The following is a 24,006-nucleotide window of genomic DNA, read 5'->3' on the forward strand; positions in this document are numbered from 1 at the left end:
CACTGGTGCGCACTAACTTTTGCCCAATCGAAAACGCTATAAGATATACAGGAGCCCCAAAAGCACCCGTATTTCGTACTGCTCCGTCATTAGATCGAACTGCTACGTCTTTTACTCATGCGCACAAAGTTTCCTAGAGCAGACGAATTCTTGCCAGCTCCCATCACTGACCTAACCTATGTTATCGGTTAAGAAATTTTATACATCTGATTTTGTAAGTTAGTACATAGTCATTGCATGCAACATGGTATAGATGGCGAGAACGATTAACAGCTGATGCTGATGCCACATAAATATACACCTCGATAGCGTCAGTGACAACCGAATATCGGGTGTCGTTAAAGAACATAATTTATAACTTTTGTAATTATACATAAATCAGAACGCTTAATAATAAAAGAGAGAAATTGCGGAAAGGCTTGGTCGACAAAAATGTTTAGCACCAAGTCCTTCGACGTTGTGAGCTTCAATTCAGAATTGTCTACTGCGAGGTGAGCTGAAATTCTAATTATTGTTGTAAAATTTATATGTGTATATAAATAATCCTTTATTCTAATTAATAACGTTATCATATTATTATCTACTAGATTGGAAACATCCGCAAATGTTCAAACAACAGAGATAGTCTATACCGCTAGTGAAACGCAGACCACAGAGACAAGAAGTATTGGGGTATGTTATTAAGATTTTATTTAAATTCCAAAATTTTTAGAAGATTTTGTTTACACTTAGCAAGACAAAGTGACTTCTTGAAAAAACGTGTAAATTGCAAAACGTCAATTAACTGTAACAACAGCTTCTTTATATCTACATTCTTGTATTTAATTCTTATAGGATTAGTTCCACTTGACGCTTGCAATGTTCTTGGAATAATTTCATCTTTGTTTATTAGTAGAAAACAAAAATAAATAATACTTGCAAGAATTGTAAGTGCCAAGTAGAATGCAACAATAGATGTCTAAAATTAACACTGTATCTAAATAACGATCTTTATTTTTTTTTCATTATTTTATTTCAACACATTCATTTTTATTAATTTCAGATTCAAACAGTAAATGGACAAAAAACAGATGTACAAGTGGATTATGATAAACTGGCAAAGTTTCTGAAAAAAGTCATGCCAGGGATCCTGGAGGCTCTTGATGAAGCTTATGCTACTAATGCTTTTGACGACTATAATCCAAATGTAACTGAAGCATCATCCGCTAATATAGAGTTATTAAAAAAAATAAGCACACCTAAGGAACCAGACACTCAGGTACAGCTTTTTAATAAAATGATATAACTCGTATATGAGATTAAATGATTAAATGCTTTTTAGATTAAAATAAGTGACTTATCTTGGAGCACCGTTGGTGGAACGTTAGCAGTAGGCCTCAGTCATACTTATCACGAAGCATGGTGCGATCATCTTTCTACAGTCCAGTTATACAATCTCACAACTGAAGATAATATTATAGACGTGCCTACTAGAACGTTAGAGACGAATGGATGTGTTACAACGCTGTGTTATCACCCAACAGAACCCTCTATCCTTGCAGCCGGATTATCTAATTGTAAATTTCTTTGACCCACCGACAGTAACATGATTTTTAACTCTTCTGTCAGCAATAGGGATCAAGAAACAGCAAATTTTTTGTATTCTGAATTTTATAAGAATCTGAAAAAATTCTTGTATTCCTAGTTGTCAAGGCTTTAATGAGTTTTACCATCATGGAAGTCGAATTTTAATTTACTTATTTTTTAATTTAAATTTACCAAAAATTTAGGAAATGTTGATAGTACTTTTCAGGATCCCAACCGCCGGCAGAAGATTAATTCCAATTAGCAGCAATATTAACAAAATTCACATCTCGCTATATTTGACAAATGTTTGTATGATTTCTTAAGGGGATGTATTAATCTGGAATCTCAGGAACGACGATTCCGTCGTACCCATGCACGTATGCACGCATGGTGACTGCGTGTCCCAAGTGTGCTGGAGACCAAGATCCGTGAACGACGTGACCCTGTTGTTGAGTTCCAGCAGAGATGGATACGTACTGATTCACAAATTGACGGCTAACTTTACAACCGTTCAGTTGCACAAACGGTGCGTACTGCTGGCTATTTAATTGATTATTTCAATTATATGTGCAATCTCGTTTATGCAATCTCTGTTGCATTACAGATTCAAAATAGTAAAGGAACGTAATCCGGTGGAAAATGCTAGGCCACGCAGCGCCGGAGGTAGCGAACGCGCTGCGGAGGCAGGACTGTGCATCACAAGCTTCAACTTTTCACCGAAGCACTCCAGTATATTTCTCGTTGGAACACTATGCGGTGGAATTTATAAATGTAGCTTGGACAGCATAACTCCTATCGAAGGTTCGCATCTATTAATAACAGGAAAATATAATGTAATACGATTTTTCATCGTAAACAAGACTTTTATTAATTTCAGGAGATGCCACGCTTATAGATCCTGTAATCGATGAATATGAAAGACATGGAGGTAGCATTACCTGCATTAAGTGCTCACCGTTACGCAATTTGTTTGTCAGCAGCGCCACGGATAAGGAAATCCGTATATACAATCTTGACGAGGTAAATCTCCATATATTACGTTTAAACCTTGCTAATTACGATTTTAATCCTATAAAAATAAGGAACATTATTTGATATCTTTGTTTATTTCAATTGAGTTTTTCTGTAATCGAATATAGAGATTAAAAATGAATTACAGTCACGTAAATTCAATTATGTTAAAAGAAATTCTGGCATATATAAATGGCATCTACGTAAAAATAAAATTAGAGAAATAGAAAATTCTACAGAATTCTATTTAATTGTATTTTACAATTACTTGCTACGAATATTATCTTTGAATATACAAGTATTTAAGCGAAACACGTGAGTTTGCTTTTTCAATGCCTGATATTCACATAAGAACTGGTCAATCTTGGCAAAACGTGACTGTTGTTCTGCGAACAATACCTACTTATTCAAAAGATTAGAGATAAAACATTTTCTAAAATATCTTAATAATAAGCATAGAAGGGCAAAAAGTAAGATAATAGTTAAATTTTTACAAAAATGTTTATTATATATTAATGTTAATTTTTTTATAACTTTGACATTATATAATTGTTATATGAACGTAGCATGTCAGTCATCAAAACATTTCCGTGGACAATACAATTGTGGGATTAACATGGATGATTGGCAATCAAGACATATTCGCAGCTTACGGAGCAAGTGTGTGTGTAAAATTCTACAACGTCACAGATGGTAAACCTGTAACGTATGCGAAAGTTGAGGTGACTGGCAAAGAAAGTATCAGCAGCTTATGTATAAATTCCAAGAGGTAAGATAATTAAATCTGGATGATTCATCACTCAAATATTTCTCTTTTTTGTTAATTCTAAGTGAAATAAGTATAATAGAGCTCGTTTTCTTGACATGTTCTTTTCTATAAAAAAAAAAAAAAAAATTTATCTATAATAAAAATTTAAAATATTTACATATTTGTATAATTATAATTTGCGTACATCACGTCATAATTGAAGGTCACAAACAGTTTTTAAATAATCTTATAAGACACTTACTAAAAATATACATATATCAAGTTATTTATTTAATACAAGAGATTAGTAAAAAAATTAAGGAAAATATACATTCGAAAAATCATAAATATGTCCTACTTTTATAGAGATATGCTGGCTATTGGAGATGTTCGTGCGAATGTTGAAATATGGAAATTTCCACGTCACTTGTTTTGAACGTAGTTCTGATTGACGCAATTGCTTGCGCCATTTGCTGAATGGACTGACACATCGCTATGTATGTTTTATATGTTGCACATATGTATGTAAATGTTTATACCGAAATAAATTGGAACATTGAACCATCTTTATATCATAACATACTAAATTTTCCTTTATAGATAAGAAATGATAACCAGTCTTGGTAACATAAACTATATCATATTAATAACTAAATTATTTTAAGATCGAAAATATTTACAAATTCAAAGAGTCAAACAAGATTAAAGATCAATTCGTATTTTTATACAATAAAGAATTTTCACAATTTTTTGCATGCTGAAATTTATTATTAAAAAATGGATTTAATGTTAAATTTTGGGTACCTAATTAAATATACATATTAAATTCAATTTAAAAATATTGAGCTCTATTTTAAAACCTTGTACAATTCATATAAACAATGTAATATTATTAAAAACTGTATATTACCTATCTTCGCAATCGATCACAGCAATATCCTGAAAAGGAAATGTAATTTAACAGGAAGCACATTTTATTATTTTTCAGATATATTGAAAATTTGTCCTGAAAAGGACAGTTTGCACGTCTCCTCCAGATGTTCGTTTCCTTTTCAAAAGGTCAGCTTACATATGGTCTGTTTTCTGTTCCTGCACTAGAATTCTCTTTCTCGCTTTCGACAAATATCAAACATATACCTATTTTATATTACTTTAAGTTCCAAAAGCGTACACTGGTTCGGCCACAGAAAACAGACCTATAGCATCGTTTGTTTTTTTTTTTTTGTTTTACGTAGGAGGGGGAAAATCTTCGCAAGACGCCCCGGGGTCCGTACCCCGAGGTGTGTGGGATTCGACATGTGTATCGCCTACCCACTAAAAACCCCCCCCCTGTCCAGACTCTTGCGAACGTCTGAATGATAATGAAGGATTATGCAGAAGAATCTTTAAATAAAATACAACTGGACATACAAGATGAGGAGAAAACAAAGAAAAAAGCGATTCTCCTGTGAAATATGTTGCAAATCTTGAAGACGGCCAAAAGTCACGTGTTAGAATTCTTAAATCGGTTCAAAGAATCTTTTTTCTTTTTAATAAGGGAATGGGATAATTAAAAAAAATAATTGAAAATTTCTTCTACTCCATCCTGATGATTTCCTTCTTCGCTTCTTACGTGAACGGCACAATGTTGATTCCATTCTCCTCTTGAATATGTAGATTCCAAGGATTCTTCGGTGTCTTCTTTTTAAAGCGGCAGCACACACCTATTTACACGGACTCGTCAGGCGAGTCCGCAACTTATCTCCTTCTATTTCTGTCTTATCTCCGTCATCAGAGATCCTTCTCTGATTTCGCTCGCAGTTTGTCTTCCTCACTCCTCTACTTTTTATTTTATCTCCTTTTTTTCTTCGTTCAACAATGATATGAATATGTGCGCCTCTCGTAATATATAAGCGACTCACATAGACATAGAAATACATGAACTCCGTCACCGTGTAAGTGGCTGTATAATTGCGCTGCGCTGAAATATACTCTGGAAGTCACGGAAACGGAAAGTTCTGTTAAAACTTCCCGGCTTTTCTCTTGCGTAAAGACTCTCCGCTTGGGGTTTTCCCACGACTTGTGGTCGAGAAACCGAAACTCCGCCTGCTTTCTGTTCTCCTGGTTTACCACATCCCCGAAATCGATCGGACACTATTGCACGCCAAATCGTTCGACTCCTCTTGATCTTCTCTTCCACTTCTTCTCTTTTAAGCTCTCTTCCTCTTTATCTCTCTCCCTCATTAGTCTCTTGCCCTCGACACTCCTCGCCTTTTTCATAAGTTCACGCATGCCCGCTTTCTCTCTCATTGGTTTCATCTGCACTTATAATTTTTTTTTGGCGCCTTTTCAAAAAGACATTTTCTGGTCCGTTTCTTTTTCTTCTTGGAAATCCTGAGACCCACTTCAATCATTCAGACTCAAGATACTGCTCTGCTAACGAACGGAGAGCTTTTTTCATATATACTTGCTGCTCCGCTCTTCGCTCCGTATCTTGATAATCACTCGCACCCGAAAAATTTGCGTTTCCTTAGTCTTCTTCCACTCTCACTCCCTCTTCTCCATACTGTTGCATTTCTTCTTCTTTGTCGAACCTCTTTAGTTTTGCTTCACAGCTCTTTCTTCAAAAAACTCATCGGTATAAATGTGCAAAGCAAAGTACGATACAAACGGTTTACGCTTTAACACCTTTCAGGTATGACTCTTTTCTCTTTTTTTTTCTTTCTCTCGACAATAATATCGAGCGATTTAAGCGAACAGCTTCCAGGAAGCCTCCAACTTCATCTTATTCGTTACATTGTCTTCCCCGAGCGTCATAGTCTTCGTCCTTGGATCTTCGATCATCCGCATCTTGATCTCTTGACGATCCTCTTTGTTTCTGCGGATATAAAGACGAAGAAAAAAAGCTACGATGATCCTTTGCGTCGAATTTGTCATCCGTATTCCGATCTTCTGCCTTGCTCTTCTTTCTTGATTACTTTCAGTTCTTCTTCGAAATTTCCTCGTCGAATGCGCAAGCACGAGACGATTGTTTCGCGATGAAAACAACGGGATGCGCGTCGAAAGGCGGCCGTCGCTGGTCATCCACGTGTCCCTCCTTCTTCCTCGTCTCTCGCGCGATCACAATGATGTCTCGCATTTCCTCCTCGAGTCGTCCTATCTCAATAACAAATAAGAAATGGCCACTCAGTTTCCTTTCTCGACAGAATTGCTCATCCCGTATTTATGATGAATTATCTCGAATTATCTGAAGTATTGTTGTTGAGGATAATTTCCCATTGTTCAAAAATAGCAATTCTTGCAGCTCTATTGGCCTTCTCTTCCGAAGATCTTGGAAATACTATCACAAATGCGAACTTGACATTGGATCGTCATTAGATGAATAGACGATCTATAGATCTCGTTTCTGCGCGTAACGACGAATCTTCCTCTCACCACCTTCCGCTCTTTTTGTGTCTTCTTTCTTCTTCGTTATTTTCCATCTCATGGTTTTAATCTCACGTTTGCGGAATCGGCCGTTTATCGACGTTCGGATCGCTCGAACGGGTCATCAATGTGAACCGCACACAAAAACTCTCGGAAGTCTTCCCTCTTCTCGCGTAGCAAAATAATTCTCTGCCTCTCTGCCTGTTTTCGAGGGCATCCACCCTCCCTCCTACGCGTTTTTATCTGCTTATTTACAATTATTTAAATGTATCGCGTCGTCTATATTACTATCTTCATTATCGTCGACCGACGTATTCCCTCCTTGTAAACAGTTAAATTCTTAATCGTGACATATATATATAATATATATAATGCCTATTAACGCGCTCCAGTCAGAACCTTAAGTATTAGCTTTTTGTTTTTCTTTTACAATACTACATAATAGATTACAGTCGTTATCATCTATGCCTTATGTATTCTAAAAACCTCGACGGTTAATTGCATCTCGTCGTGCCCGTGACAGTAACCGTCAAAGGGACACAGAGGGAGGAAAAATCATCGTCATTGTCATCCTCAATGTTGTTATCATCACAGAGATCGCGACTCGCTATTCTTACAACTATTATTAACTTCCCCTATTAGATTCGCAGTTCTTTAATTATCGTTCTTTCTTTCTTTCATTCTTTCTTACTTTTTCTTTCACGTACACTCTTGACGAAAAAAGAAAAGAAAACCTCGCGCAAGTTTCTTTGGCGATACTCTTGCCAATTCGTGCGATCGTACTACAACAATGCTAACCGCTGTTCTCCGAGATCGCACGCTTGGATTGTCGTTGCATCTCGATCCTTTAAATTTTCGCAAATACAAAATGAACACAGGCGCACACATACGAGCTGTTTATCTTGAGAACAATCGATTCTTTTAGACGTAAAACATATCATATCTCAATTTGCTCCCGCGTCTTCTTTGTAATTACATAGCTTATCAAAGTCGCACTCGTGCTCTCAAAAGAAACGACTCGCGTTGATACCGCACGTATCTTTTCCTCTCTCTCTCTCTCTCTCTCTCTCTTTCTCATTCTCGCGATAACGTATCTATATCATTGTCTCGTTAAAGCAGACCAGAGTTCGAAAAACAATGCTCAATACAAAGTGTAAATTTACGGACGAACGTATAAGAAAAACGCGAAGAAATGGGAGGGTTGTGTGCTCGAACGGGGGGCGGGGGAAAGAACACGTGCACAGAAAAAAGATCATTTCTTCGTCTTGTTGTAAAATTCTACGATACATCGCAATGGCGTTACCGATTTAATTTTGAGAAACCGTATCATGTCTGATGTTTCTCATCTAAAAAAAAAATGCTGTAGCACGAAATCCTTATAATTTCAATTCCATAATTAAGATCGAAAACGTGCGAATCCGGCTTAATCAATTAAAAAAAACACGTTTTCTGGGTTCGCAATTTTTGTAAATACATTTTTAAATATACATTTTTTAAATACATCACTTCTTTTATGAAATCATGTATGATAAGTACGAACTTAAAATTAATGTTTGGACAATTAATGTTTGCTGTTTTTGAACATTTTATATAATTTCTATAAATAAATATAAATCTTCATAAATAAATATAAACTTTTCATAAAATGTGTTCATGTAATACTAGATTTTTCTCATATATTTGACGGCAATAGCCTTTTAGAATAATCTCAATAAATGATCAGTCAATCTTCAGCAAGTGATTAGACAATTTATCAACGCATTATTTTACATATTTAATGTAACATAATGATAAAGGAAAAATTCTTAGAGTATAATATTATAACAATAATCATAATCATTATAATATTATCTCAAAAATTAAAAACTTGCTGCAGATTGCAACCTTTATGATCAGTTCAAATCTTTTTAAAGCTATAACTTTTAAAATTGTGACTTTAAAGTTACATATATGTACATATCTTTTAAGTTTCATTGGTTCAATTCATACATTTCGTTTTCGATTATACCATTTTTTTCATAAACAAAAAAAACCATTCGAGTTAACGGACGATTTTTTTTTGGGGGGACAATTCGAGACAACGCCTCCCTTCTTACATTTGCAATCAATCCGCGCAGTGAGATCTTCCTCATCAACGATTGGATCTCAACACGCGAATATCTTCCTCCTGAGAAATTGCAAGAGAAAAAGGGGAATCTCTTACGCACTTATTTATCAAATAGGGAAAGTTGCTTTCACACGCACACCATTTTACTCGCGCTTGTAACGGCAATCAACCGATGTCCTACATCACGAATATGTGGGCGCGCGTGCAAAAACAATTCTGATCCAAAGCAACACGTTTTTCCGGCGACCTGTCGAACGGTTCCATGCGCTATTTTTCCAAACGTCATCATTAACGATGATTACGTATTCGTCGCGAGTCTCCATAAAGCCGGAACTGCATTTCTTCATTTATCAAGAGATAAAGGCCAATACGAGCCAAACACGGATGATGGCGCGTGAAGAATTATCTTTAAATACGCATGTGTTGTTCTTCAGAATTATCACTGATCAATTTAAAAATCAACAGACCGTGGAAGGAAAAACGTGTCCTTGGAAGAGGAAGCTCTTCTGCTCGTACATGCTCACACATTCTCTTCTTCTGTACGCATGTATATATATTTCTATATATATTTCGTATTCTTTTTCACTCTCAATCTCTCTTTCTCATTCGCTCGATCCAGCTTATTTTGGCACACACACGCATTCTACCACAGTCGCCACACTCACATACACACATTCATTGTCCGGAAATATAGTAAACATTCTCCTCGCTTTCGGCGGCGCATTCGCCACGGTGCGAGCGACGGGGAGCAGCTTCCATGTTTCAAGTAGAGAAAGACTCTTCAATAAGTCTGGACACGAACCGCAGTTTTGTATATGTAAGGTAACAGTTTTAACAAAAATCTGCAAGAGAGGGACATACATTTACTGTTTCTTTCTCTTTCTGTTCTATCTTTTTCTTATTTATTTCTCTTTCTTTCTCTCTTCCAGGAATTGTTAAAACATAGCGGATCAATTAAAAGTTTCTCATGTCCAGCCTCTTATTAAAGAGTCTCTAGTTTCAAGGAGAGGCAACTTTCCTCTCTCGCGAGGCGCATGAATCGCGTAAAATTAATCCTCTCCCCTGACGAGTCTCTCGCATCGTCGCATCGCGCTGCTCCATTTTACCGAATGTTCACACGCGGTGGCGGGAGGAAGGATAAAAAGAATACATATATTGTATATATTGTCACGTCGACAGGTTTTCCCCGTCGATCCCCCGGCGGAGGACGCGCGCGAAACGCTCTGGCAAGCGACGAACAGCTCCTCCCTCCCGCAACAAACGTGTTGACAAGCGTGTCACCGGCCGCTTATAAACGAATTACTTAGTCCCTCGAGATGTCTTTTAATTAATCGAACGATTTCTAATTCACCGACTTTGACGAACGGGCTCGCATAAACGACCGGAAGCGACCGCGGCGCTCCAGTAACCCGTCACGAGAACGAAAGATTGAATGCTTTCCATTTATGCTCGTTTCTACCTAACGGTACCAATGTAGTTTAATTTTATTCATAGTTCAAGATGACTTAATCTTCATCTTTTTCTAGTTCTAAGAATTAAAAGATGAAGAGTAAGTCGAAACGCGATTAAAGTTAATCACTGGTAGAAACTGGACATTGCTGACACAAATGTCGTTCTATCTTTCTTTGTATTTCACGAGTATCGAAGACAGAACGATATTTGTGTCAATTACAAAGACAGAACAATGACATCAAATATGATGTCACCAAATGGAAAGTACCCATCAATAACACAGTCGTTAAAGAGTTGTAGAATCTGACGGGTTCGAAAACGAATATGTCGTAAACGCCAATTCGCAATTCTACGTCTTGTGTGACATTTTTAGTTTGCCCTCCGGAGTGATTCCGGATGACTGCGGATGCGTCGCGTCGTGTCGCGTCCGCGCGCTTACACGACCCTGAGAAGAATCGTGTCCGCGAGGTGAAAGACTCGCGGAACGATTGAGATCGAAGTTTGTGCCTCGAATTATGTTCTTTTGTTCTCCGTAACAACGAAACTTAAAAACTAATTTAAAAAAAAAAAAAAAAAAAAAGAAAGCAGATTTTAACGTCGGGCAAGACGGTGAGCGATGCGAAAAAGAGGCACGGGCGTAATTTAGTGTCGAATGCGATAACGGCAAGAATTTGTGGAGAGAAGAAAAAGAAGATTGAAGGAATGTATAATACAACAATGCTGTCATCGCCGAGGAATGAATCGATCGAGTAACAATCGCGGAGAAAAAGAAAAACGAGAATTTTGCGCCGTTTTTCGCCTTTTTGAAGCTGCGGATCGTTCGTAATATTTGGACCATGAGTGCTTCGGTATGTATAAACAATGCTCTCTCATTCTCTTTCTTTTCCCTCTCTCTCTCTCTCTCCCCTCTTCTCTTTCTCTTCTCTTCTCTTTCGTTTCGCTCTGTCAACTCTTAATCCTAAATTTAAGGCTTATTTAATTAATAATCGACACAGTGTTTTCGTGTGTGGCTGTGTGTTTGTGTCCCTGTGCTCGGTATGATAAGACGTGAGCGTGTACGCGAGTATTGTACAGTGACGGAAGGGTTGGTTTCCAGATCCCTCGCGGATCGCCACTCGAGGTCCACTTTTCTCATTAACGGTGAACGAGAAACGGGAAATCTACGAGCCGCGACTTCGCGGTAACTCTGATTCGGAACACGTTGGTCTCGTTCACGATGAGCTTCAATATCTCCGCTCTTGTGCTCAAATAGTCCGCATTGTTCTCTCCTCCGATGGCGGAGATTCGCGAAATTTTTCGAAGTTACCTTGATTTCTGCGTGCAGTAAGCTTTCGATGATGAACGAGAATGGACTCGACAAACGATATCGATATCGTCGTGACAAACGATCTGTTCATTCCACTCTTCATAAAAAACATTCTTTCGCAGATAATGCGAAACAAATTAGAAAGAAATTACTTTTACGTCACGCGATGCTAGATGTTCGTCCCTATGTCTGCAAAATTTTCCTTAAAAAGCGTACACTCCGCTAAATACAGATAAAAGATACGTTAAAAAAGGCGATTTACTCTTTCCTACGTGAAAACGTTATCATTTGCTAAAAAGCTGTATATACGTTCTAATCCATTCGCGAAGGATCATCGAGAGTTAAGTCCGTTTATCTCAAACACTTCGATGCTTGCTGCTCGAAGAGGAAACAAGTTTCCTCAGAAAGTCCACGAAGGAGCCTAATTTAAAATTAAAACGATTAACTCTGTTTCGACAGATTTTCCACAAAAGTTCCAAAGCGACTACCTTCATCTTAAAACTGTATACTTTTGTAAGAAGTATATTTGTACGAAAAGTTTTGAAGAGTCTGTAAGAAGTACTGTGAAATTTCAACTGCATTTCCTCTTACTACTATTACCACTACTATATACTACTACTGATACTATTACTTTTACTACTGCTTGCTCCACCATGACCGAGAAAAAATAAACGAAATATCACCTATTTCTTTAATGGCGTTTCAATAGAATATACGAGCGAGAGATAAGATATAGCTATAAAGCCTGTTAGTTTTAGCTAAAATTTATACACAGTTTATCTTTTTCTTCCTTTTTTCTTTACATTGGAGAAAAAAAAATAAACCGTGCAAGAAGTTCAGATAAGAAGTACAGGCATATAATCAACTGAATTAGTAATCTTTCAAAACATGAAATATACAGCAAAATATGCATACACACACGCGCGCGCGCACACACACACACACATGCACAGCTATCAGAATTTTATATTATATCTCATGTATATGCTCGAACGACGAATGTGCTGCGATTTTAGATTCATCATGAAATAGAACGAAAATTTCGTTATTCCCAGATAATAAAATTATTAAATCAGTATTGACGATAATAATTTTGCGTCTTTGTCAAAAAAATAATTATCGAAAAAAAATGACTAGTCAATATAGTGTCGTTACAGAGACGAAATCTAATTTTTATAAATAAGATTTCGCATTTTTGTACATGTATTGCCACGAAAAAATATTGCAAGCTTGTCAAGAAATTAATTACGAAACGACCAAGCGCAGTCTCTTCGATTTTGCGCAAAGGGTCTCGCTTAATCCGTGACAGCAATGTGGCAAATATCAACCGCTGGAGAAATGTTGCAGAGAAATGTCACGTATCGATGAAATATCCGGATCACACGATCGCTCTTATCGATTTTCGTGTCGCGACAAGCGTAGCGCGAGCACGTTTGCGGAACTCGTTATAAAAGCGACTCTATATACTGTTTGTTTTCATGATGTAATCAACCCTCGGAAGTCTTGCCTGACCTTATTATTAATTAAGCCCGAGCCTATTGCGATTTTGTACGTTACAATATCACAATTAAATGTTGATCGATAAATGGATCGTTCCGCATCTACCGAATTTTCCTCGTACGAGAGAAACTCGTGACCTTCGCGTTTCTAACCCAGGGCTTTTCTCAAGGATCACGCAATGACCGCTCGATCGTTTTTTTTTTTCGTTTTTTTCCCTTTCTTTTCCGCAAAAAAACTAAAACTAAATACGTATTATGAAATTATTCGGAATTATTCCGTTTTCCCTAGAAAACACAATAGAAATCTAGGGAATAATCGAATCCCATTTGTTCCATGAGAGATGTCCTGGTCTAAGGACGCGTTCAGACTCCCACCCGATTGCGCCCTAAATCATGTTATCCTTAGGTCTGTCTGTTTTTTATTCCTGCATTTTCTGAATTGGTGAACACAATGCAATAAATTAAAGTAAAACAAATATACTTCAAATTTCACTTTAACTTATTGCATTATATGCATCAATTCAAAGAGTGCAGAAATAAAAATAATAAACCTCTTGTTTAACATTCGGAACAAGGATAAAATGATATCTGAGAGGGACACTTTGAACATAGCCTGATGTGGTTCATCATTCTAGAGAGGGCACGTCAAAACATTTTAACTCCTAAAACATACTCAGTCAGAAATGAAGTACCGAGACTACAAAGTGGATCAAGTCTAGTTTCAGAAAAATTTGAATTAAGTATTTAGAGGGTTTGCTTAAACAGTCTTAGACGCCTCGTTTTTCATAATCCAAGAGGACTATAAACTCTGGAAGGACCTTCTGCGATTTTGATTTGCTTTAGTTTTATTCCCCCTGTTTGGACTTCCGACTTTCTTAAACGTCACGGTATCCACGCGAAATATGTGTTCAACCTTTTCGAAGAAGTAGAAATCACACTTTTATTCACTTTTAATATCAAGCCTTAAAGCCTACGGGCTTTAAATCTTTTTACTATCTAAACTGCCCTGATTAATTCGTTACACATTGGAGCAATAAGTAAAGACACAGATGAAGTGATCATCGTAACTCGAGTGGACAAAGACTTACTTAATAATTATTAATGCGGAAAATCACGTGAAGCGCGAATAGAATCAAATTCGAATCCGCGGATTGTGAATCCACGGACCATTAACTATTACTTCGCATCGATCGCTCCTTTTTTCTATTAAGCCACTTAAAAATTTGTTTTACTCGGAATCAGTTTTGTTCCCCGGAACGGAACTCGTGTAGCTTGGTCTGTTCACTTTGTATTCTCAGTACATCAAATCAATCCGTCAAAAATCGATCCTCGTCCTTCCGGGACGACTTAACGCGCGTCAGTACGTTACAAACTACGATTATTATCAGCTATATTTGTATGTGTGTGTTTTATAGTCATGATATGACGAATCATGTTTTAAAGCCGTGAGAACGTTCGGGTCTTTTACGATCTACTTTCTTTATCTTTTCTTTTTCTACCTTTCCTTTCCTCGAATCTCCAAGCGCGTCCCCGATTTATATCAACTATCAAAAATTTACATTTATTAATATCAAAGCGTAAAGAATACAGATATTGTATCCTTCTTTCTCTCTCTTATAGGAGGGAGAGCAAGAGTAAGAGAAAAAATGCAAAAAAGCGTCTCCCTCTCCCTCCCTTTTTGCTTGTTTTATCTACCATAATGTTTCGCTTTATCTATCTAATAAACATCATTACCTTCATACTTATCATACCTAAACTACTTTGTGGTTTTTCTCTAGTTTTTTAAATCTTATATAATATATGCGCGTATGCATGTGTGTGAACCCGTACATACATTGAGAAATCTATTTGATCGAATCAAAACAAAATTTTTTAACTGACCGATTTTATTCATTGAATTTGTAATATATTTGTATTAACGAGAAATTATGTCACGAAAAACAAGTAAAATGTTACAATAACTAATTTTTTGGTTGCATAGATCTGTTTGTTTCAGCAAAATTTCATAGTAGTGTCAATAATGATGACAATTGTTTTATTATAACGATCAAAGAATTTGTTTGCCCATATCCAGACAAAAGATTTAGTTGATTCAATCAAATTGTTCCCCCCCCCCCCATTCAATTAAATGGTTTCTTAATGTATACACACACGTACGCACGCACGCACATATGTACTTTATATCAATTAGTGTTATCAATTAAAAGTTAATACTATTGAGTCATCATCACAGCTAATGTCCCATCGACTCTTTGTTAAATGATTGATTTTCTGTCAATCGTGGCCTTTCCTCCTCTATTTCTTCATTTTTTGTCTCTCTCCCCCCCTCCTCTCATCGCGTATTCTTTTTTACCGATTCTATGTACGCTGTAAAAAGATCGATAAGAAAAAAATCGAGTCTTGCGCTCATTACCGTTCTCCGAAAATCCCGATTACACGTGGCTCTCAACACGAATATTCAAATTTTTTTTTAGCAACACGCTCCTGAAATCTCAAGGAACAGGACGAGAACGTTTGTACCGTTCAATCCGCGATCGAACTTTACGGAAGATATTCCTTTTCTTCCCCTTATCGAAGCTACAATTTTCACGTTCACGCAGCCGATATTTACACATTGTTATTCGGGCGCGAGCATCTTCGCAACAATAGATACACACGTTTTCACTTGTTCCGTATGTCCTTCCGTCTCCCTTTCTTTCACCGGACGGCAGTGTTTAATTCGTTTCTTTCTCGCTCCAAAGATCTACCGCGAATTCTGAGACCATGATGATATATCCCTGAATCGGTCAAGATCGAAAATAAAGATCTCTCCTAATCACGCGTTGACTTAGCTATCGTGACTGGCTCGAAGACTTTTATACACATTCTACAATAAACCACTATTTAAGCTTTAAGTCTTAAGAAATTGAAAGTTATAATCGAAAGACTAATCGACTATGATCCAGTCCATTTTTAAGATTTAAGCTGGCCGCACACGATGCATGATTTTCATGCTTACTCTCTTGCATGCTGATCAATGCACGTTACTTTGCTCGGTTCGCTGCATAAAGGCCATCACACGAAGGTGACAACCGTGGTGGTGGCTTTAACCTATACATTTCACATACGCATGACACCAATCAATCACGTGAATAATTCTTAACGTTTTGATTGGCGCGTACAAGAAAACGAGCATGAAATAATGCACCGTATTAAACACAGAAATCAAGGATGATAGTATACTTCGCCCAATGCACCAAGGTGTTTAGCACGCATTAGAGCAGGCACAGCAGAATATAAGCCCATTATGCAGGAAATCGTGCATCATGTGCGGTCAGCTTAAAGGAACACAGACTTTTGCATAAAGCACAAGAGAATCACTAGTCTTTTACTTTGTAGAAAGGAAATAAAGGACTTTTTCTTCTGCATTATACGTTTTATGCAAGACTCTGTATTCCTGCCCTTACAACTTAAGTAACAGTAAAAAGCCAATTATTGTAGAAAGCCTATTACGATTAAACGATTTTCAAAATCATTCATAGAAACAACTTGCTCGGTTCTACAATCATCATTGTTCGCGCGAACCGTATACGGAAAAAGCGTCTACGAAAAGCAACAATCAACATATATAAAAGATAAATGCTTAAAAAAATAACAGCACAAATTTTATATATGGCGTTTAAAATAATGCAATACGCTTCGTTAAAAAGCAATGCAAAAAATATACAAATAACGCAGTATAGACAATTCCATACAATTCCGTCCAAGGAGTTGATTTGTCCGTCACAAATTAAGTCAGAAACTGTGCAAATAAGCGCATACGCGGATACGTATTAGAATCGTTCCAAGCCGATCGAGAGTTTAAGTATTAGATTAACAAATTCCCAACTTGACAATTTCGATAATTAGTCCGTCAAATTTTCAATTCAGATTGTGTAATACATACACATTATATATATATATATATATAAAAATTACAGTCGAATCCGAGAAGAATAAGCGACTGTGATTCGCCCATTTCTTATGGCTTAAGGCTTAAAACCCTATTGTAGATCCAGACTAAAGGTCTCTGTTTGTGTAGCACTAACACACTACGCTATCCAACGTTTTCAAAAGGCGATTTTGGGATACAATCGCAAGTTGGTCAACAACATGTGGAACAATACTGGAGTGATATCTTGGCCCCCAAGACATTAATCGGTATCGTTCAGTGTGTTGTTGTCCAATCCACGAAAGAATAAGAAAAAGAATCGAAAAATAGAACAAAAGAAAAGAGCAATATAATGCAAAACAGATTTGCATTCACTCTACTCTACAATTTAATCGTTTTAGCTCTTTGTACGGTCACGTAGAATTAAATTCCGACACGATTATTTCGTTCTCCTTCATCGATTTTCGTGTTAAGACACGTGCACGAATTCGTTATCGCCGCGAACGACGAGCAAATTAAATTTTGAATGTGAAAGCTGTAAAAAACGAAAAAGAAAAAACTGCTGTGACGATTCGTAATTCTTGCGCATGTAAACCGATACTGCGAGGGCAAACGGAAAACGAGTTGCCAAACTCTCTCCGCATATGTTAAAATCCCGAGGGTATCGATTTCCTCTCTCTTGAGCCCGGTCGCGTACGATGTTGAGAAGGATGGAAAAAAAAATGAAAGGGAACATCTCACGCACATTCGATCAATTTACATCCGACAAACATCCGTTGTCTCTCTGTCCGTGTAGAAACATATCTTCCTTCAACAATTTTCGACGTCATATGTAGATCAAATCAGCCGATCGTTACTTCAACGCACGACCGTGTGTTAGATACCGTTCGAGGATTTTTTACCTTACAAAACTATAAATACGGAGTGAGCAATCGAAAAAATCGAAATCGCGTGTTTTGATATCGGTCTCTATCGATTTTGCATTTTTCTACTCATTCACGCTCATCCCACATTCATACCCCCGTCTCGTAAACTTATTCTTACCTAAGACTAATTGCCTACCAAAGAAAGCAATTTGATGTAAGAAGAGAAAATAGGTGGATATAAATGTTGCAAAAGGATTATTGCATGTTATCAGAAAACTTAAAAAAAAAAAATAAACATTAATTAAAATACTACGTCAAAGAATTTTGCTCAGTCTGTGGCATGAAATAATTTTGCTTACAAAATAAGGAAAAAAAAAAGATAAACGAAGATAACACACAAATTTTAAAGTTTGCAAATCTAAATCTAAACTGACGAAACTACACTATCGATTTGATTGTGCAATGTCAAATCGATTGTATTCTCCACGCTATTATATCATTAAGGCCTTAACTTACTACTACCATTGTTATTTATTTACCCTTAAATATTATTGTTATCGTTACCATATTATATATTAAGTCCATTTACTGTGTCCAGTATATAGATAGAAGTGTGGTGCGAGTTTGATATGACAATTGCGCCCGTAAAGCATTGTAAATAACGAAAAAGTTCAGACTACCCTTCTCCCTATACCTGTTAGCACAAAAAACGATCTCAAGAAACTCGCACGAAGAACAATTCTTTAAGGACGGGTTAAGTTACCATTAACGGCTGTTCCTGCTTTTAATTTACTTATTAATCTCGGTCCCTTAGGGACACAGCCGCGTACTGCCCTTTAAATGTCGTCATCCTGTCTCTTACGACTATGAATGCGTTCTAAAGAGGAACAATCCGGTGTTATTTAAATCATGACAGTCACGACGCTAATGTTCTTTTCCCTCTTAAAAGTCTTTGTCCTCGATATCCGTGTCTAAAATAAAGCATTGGAATAGTTAGTACTCGAATTTTTCAAATATAACAACAGTCATCGCAACGCTCAACAAGCATAAATTGAAATCTTATGAATTGAGATAAGAAAGATTATAAATTAGTGATCACTCCGGCAACGGAAAAATCTGTCAAATTTTCTCTATTTCTTTCTCTATTTTTGTGTTATTGTAAAAATAAATCTTAAATTTACATTACATGCAATTAATTAATTTTGTTGAAACATGCCGAAAATCGAGAGCACGAGAAGAGTGGTCAAAATGTGAATTTTTCGCAAATACGTTATGATGATCGTCATGATGCATTCGCGAAGCAAACAAAGCATCCATTCAACCCTCGCCTCTCATTCAAATTTCTCCCGATCCCCTTCCTTCTTATTATGTCGGTCACGTTCAATTAACCCACTCGCGTAACACGCACTAAGAAACTCAAAACCTTATACACCTATCTCACGTAAAGAGTAACTATTGGCAAAGAGTAGTAGAATAGCAAGAAAATAAAAATATTCCCAACAAAAAAATGAAAAAGAAAAGTAAATGGAAATTAAAAAAAAAAGCTGCCTGAAATAAATCTCTTGTACGAAGCCATGTCTTTTTACAATCCATAATACCAAAATGATAAAGCTCGCGAAAGAAACTGTTAATAAAGAAGTATACTGATAACGATCATTAGTCGGGCGGCTATTAAATAATTGCTTGTCCAACATCTCCGTACTACGGATCTTTGTCTCTAGCGTCGACGATTAGAGCACGAGGAGATAATAAAACCGCGTATTCTCTCTCTCTCTCTCTCTCTCTCTCTCTCTCTCTCTCTCTCTCTCTCTCATCTCTCTCTCTCTCTCTCTCTCTCTCGAACACCAGTTGTCTCGAGAACGGCATGAAGCGCGAGCTTTCAAAAGTCGCTTTGGAAAAAGCAGTTACGAAAAAAATCATCGGACGCTTGTTCTTTTTTTTTTTCAACGCATCGATATTGAAGTCCATCGTTTGACAAAAAGTCGCGAAGCGTAACTTCGCTCGTCCGCGCTTGTCGTCTCGTCAGACTGAGGATGTACTCTTTCTTTCTGTATGTGTCGAATGTTATAGATAATATATATATGTATGTACGTGGGGCTCTCCTTGTGTTTCTTTTTGTAAGTTTAGCGGTATACGATAATCTAAAATACAGTATTACTTACATTTTGTCACAATGATGGCGCGTGATGGGAGTTCCAGAACGCATATATATACATATATAATGTATCTCTCGCGCGTACACATCGATCGCGGCATCAGGACGCACCGAAGCATCGCGTCGTCAGCCCCCCCCCTGCCTCGCGGTGCATAGTTTATATACGATTTGAAGTTTGTATGCTGGATGTATCTTAGAGTAAAGAACGGATTACGGGTATCCACTCGCGCGATAAAATCGAAAACCCGTGTGTATATGAACCGCACACGGTGTCACCATCATCGTCGTCATCATAATCTTCACATTTTTTTCTCATCATCGTCGGTGTCATCGTCTCTCTTACTCTCGCAGTCTTTTCGACCGATGATTTCATCGACGATAATTCCCTACTGTACCTGATTCTTCCAGAGCTGTTGACGGTCGCTGCTTCTCCCCTCGCGCGTTGCTGGTATATACGTCGGTTTTTGGGTATCAAGCTTGGACGTTCAGCACTATACGCAATTGCCTCGTGTGTTCGCTTGCGCTGTCCGATTGGCCGCAGCTGTCCATCAATCTGCTCGTCCAATGACTTGGCGGCTTGGGCACACTCGCGGGCGACGGTGTTTCCGAGAACTTGGCGCCCGCGTAGAAGTTGTTAGTTGGGCTGCTGCTCGGACTGTGCTGCTCGCAACGTTGTTGTTGTTGTTGTTGTTGTTGCGGTGTATGCTGCTGCTGCTGTTGTTGCTGTTGTGGCGAGTTTCTCGCGCTCTTGAACGACGGGCTGTACGGGCTGCAGCTCTGCCGTCCATCTTTAGTATTTCTGACCGTGTGGCGGCCGTTCTTGTATAGGAACGGCGAGGATTTACTGTTGGAACGATTATGATGATGGTTGTGCTGATACTGATACCCAACCTTCGGCGAAGCCTGCCGATCCACCTTGGCGTTATCTAACTTGGGCGCGGAGTTCGTCATGGCTCGGATGTTTGTCTATCTATCTATTTCTCTCTGTTTCACTTTTCTAATATCCCCTCGTTATTCAGCCAACTCGTTGGCCTGTAATATAAAGCGGACGTATTTGTGCATTTTATTTTTCACTTCTCCCTTTTTCTACGAAAAATATCGTAACATTGCTTTGTATTTAAAGTATTATTTTTTCATTCAAAAAGAAGAAACGCTGCTTTATTTATGTTTGAAAATAAAGTAATATCTATTTTCTTTGTTTGGAAAGGAGGACAATAACATTATCTCTGACAAAGCTAGTTAAATACTTATTGTAAGAATACTTTAGTAAATAATAAAAAAGTCTTCTCTTTTTTTTCCCCCTAAAGATTTCATTTAATTAACTAATCTTTCTTTTTTTTAAGTCAAAATACTGGAAGTTATACAAGTAAAAAATGCTATACATAGAGATTTCGCTGAAATTGATCTATGATAAATTATCATAGATAAAAACAAAATCTCATTAACATACTGGTTATTTTATACCGCTCACTGTTTGCATCATATAAAACAAAATAATTCGCTATATTAGTTCATTTATTCCTACATTGCAGCATATTCAAAAGAACATGCAACTGTAGTGGAAATAACAATATTTGAATTTGTAATATTTATGTTTACATAACAAGTTAAAGATACAAAATTTCTCGATAGTTACACGGTTTTTTATATTATCATAGGAAAAAATTAACGGATACTTCTTTAGATATTCAAATACAGTAAGACTAAATTTATGCTAAAATTTTATCTTTATATTGTGCACTATAATTTGTAAATACTTTTATATAACGATAGAATGTTAGCATAAAAGCATACATTTGCAACATCTAAAAACAGACTCTGGCTATAATACAAATCAGCTTCATATACACCAACAGACATGAAACGTTCAATGAGAATCAATTCTATACTTTCTATCATACTTTCACCATCAAATACCATTTCCGGAAGACAGAATTGTTTGTGACACAGTAAAAAAGTCATTTAGTTTTTAATTGATTACGAACTAAAGAAATAAACACATTATGTATATATTAATGTATATTTTAAAAAACTAAAAAATATAAACAAAATATATAAGAAAAGAAAAATTTATAAAAATTTGACTTTATTTTTATGCTTTTGGTATTAATAACTTTAAATAACTTAATCCTGTTTTTTTATATTTTATAATATAAAAGTTACTTTTACAATCACCAAAAAAGGTTTAAAGTTTTATATATTATTGACAAGCAATCTTACAAAAAACAAAAGATATGCATCAATTTCTTCAAAGTTTTAAAATTTTAACAGACATTCGTAAAATTTCATTCAGACAGCTGTCCAAAACAAAATATAAAGAGACAAAAGATATATATATATATATGTGTGTGTGTGTGTGTTAATTTGATAAAGGATTCACAAGCTCACACAATTACTTCATCCTTGTTCTTTGTCTTTTCCAATCGACTCTCTCAATCCTTGAGAGCATTTTATCTTCCCAGTGTCTGGTATGGGATATGCGCTTTTCCGCAAGGAAATAAACGCACATTCTCGAATAATCTCGAACTATTTAAACACAAATTAAAAAAAAAAAAGGCGTCTTTCTTACCGATAAACGCTCACGAGTTGCCTCTCGTGGACGACGTCCCGCGTCCCTGCTTAGCAATTTTTCCAACTGCGCAATAATCACAGTATCCAGGGCAGAGCGGTGGTGGGGACGACGACGGTGACGACGCGGTGGGATAAGTGCGGTGGGGCACCTCGGGGACCTGTTAGCGCGATGCTACCTCGCCTCAAGTTCCTCTTCTCTCGCGGTCCTCCCAGTGCGCGTTCCCCGCAAATTCGACCACATCCGGTGACCGTTAGCCACCTTAGCTCAATATCCTTTCTCCTATTTCTGCCTTCACCTTACGCGGCCTACTCTCTGATGCGGAAACGGAAAAGCGGTACGTTCCGCTCGCTCCCCAACACGACAATAACGACTCCTCTCTATCCAAAATGGCGGACTTCGAGCCGTTGTTTATTTGTCTTCTCGCGGCTCCTCTTTACGGCACTACCAGATCGAATTGGATTACCCTGGCCGAGTTTGTCTCGCCGTTACGTTTCCCGCACGTCTCCACGCCAAAACTCTCAGGAACTCAAGTCCTCTCGCCACGGGCGAGGTCCGTCTAAGCGACGTGTACGTATGTACAACGCACCGCTATATCTACGTGTCTCGGGCTCTCGGGATGCACCGTATCCGTATGCTTGCACTCCGCGTGTTCTCGATACTCTTCTTCCTTCTTTGTCGTCGTGGTCGTTGCGTTAGTTTCCTTTTCCGCTTTCCCGTTCCAGGTTGATCCAATCTAATTCAATCACACAAATAACAGTCACTCCGCAGTCGGAAATCAGGCTCGCGTTCTCTCCCGCATCTCTACGAGTTCTACGACACTTCTCAAATCACAAACACTGATTGGAGAATTTCGCTTGCGTCTTTATAACCTATTGCGAGGAGAGCCACTATCCCCTCCACATGTCACCGCGCGTCCGACCAATCAGCGCGCGCGTCACTTTCCTCATTCCACTTCGTGCCTGCGGCGCCTGCGCCAACCTAAAGATACAATTCATAGTGATATGCAAGAAGACTAGAACCAGGAGAGTCAACTCGCGTGGTGGGGGTGAGTCAAAAAGCGTCACTCGCTGCTTACCCCCAACCCCTGTTGAGGACGATGCTCAGTAGCTCACTGCGCATCGTCCCCACCCTGTTGGGGATGATGCTCAGTAGTTCATTGAGCATCGTCCCAAAGTTTGCGCTAGGGATGGGCGATGTTTCATCGATTATACAAAAGCCGAAGTTTTTTCCGTTCAATAATCGATGCTTGATTCGATGTTTCAGAATTCGATTAATCGGTACATCGATCTTCTTTTTAATGATATCGATTATGGTTGGCTCTCATTAGGTGCATCCAGAAGCACGACCGCTCATTGAGCGCTCATTGAGCTTTTGTATCTGTTTGGTCTATATTTTTCGATCTAATGGAA

At 37.6% G+C, this 24,006-nt stretch overlaps 2 protein-coding genes across 2 annotated transcripts; one reads left to right on the forward strand and one right to left on the reverse strand.

The window, feature by feature from the left end:
• Positions 1-188: 188 nt before the first annotated feature.
• On the forward strand, positions 189-3,912 carry LOC108763873 (WD repeat-containing protein 34). The gene is made up of 9 exons (XM_018511795.1): positions 189-491; positions 588-672; positions 1,043-1,258; positions 1,322-1,556; positions 1,891-2,092; positions 2,171-2,367; positions 2,444-2,586; positions 3,144-3,346; positions 3,692-3,912. Exons 1-9 carry the CDS (start codon positions 433-435, stop codon positions 3,759-3,761), a joined length of 1,410 nt encoding a protein of 469 aa, XP_018367297.1. The 5' UTR covers positions 189-432; the 3' UTR covers positions 3,762-3,912.
• Positions 3,913-19,649: 15,737 nt separating this feature from the next.
• On the reverse strand, positions 19,650-23,606 carry LOC108763876 (myb-like protein P). Its single transcript, XM_018511798.1, has 2 exons — positions 22,595-23,606; positions 19,650-21,057 (listed from the first exon to the last, which is right to left on the reverse strand). The coding sequence occupies exon 2, from the start codon at positions 20,974-20,976 to the stop codon at positions 20,497-20,499; it is 480 nt and encodes a 159-aa protein (XP_018367300.1). The 5' UTR covers positions 20,977-21,057; positions 22,595-23,606; the 3' UTR covers positions 19,650-20,496.
• Positions 23,607-24,006: the final 400 nt, after the last annotated feature.

Source organism: Trachymyrmex cornetzi, unplaced genomic scaffold, assembly GCF_001594075.2.
Source record: "Trachymyrmex cornetzi isolate Tcor2-1 unplaced genomic scaffold, Tcor1.1 scaffold387, whole genome shotgun sequence".
NCBI classification, from domain to species: domain Eukaryota; kingdom Metazoa; phylum Arthropoda; class Insecta; order Hymenoptera; family Formicidae; genus Trachymyrmex; species Trachymyrmex cornetzi.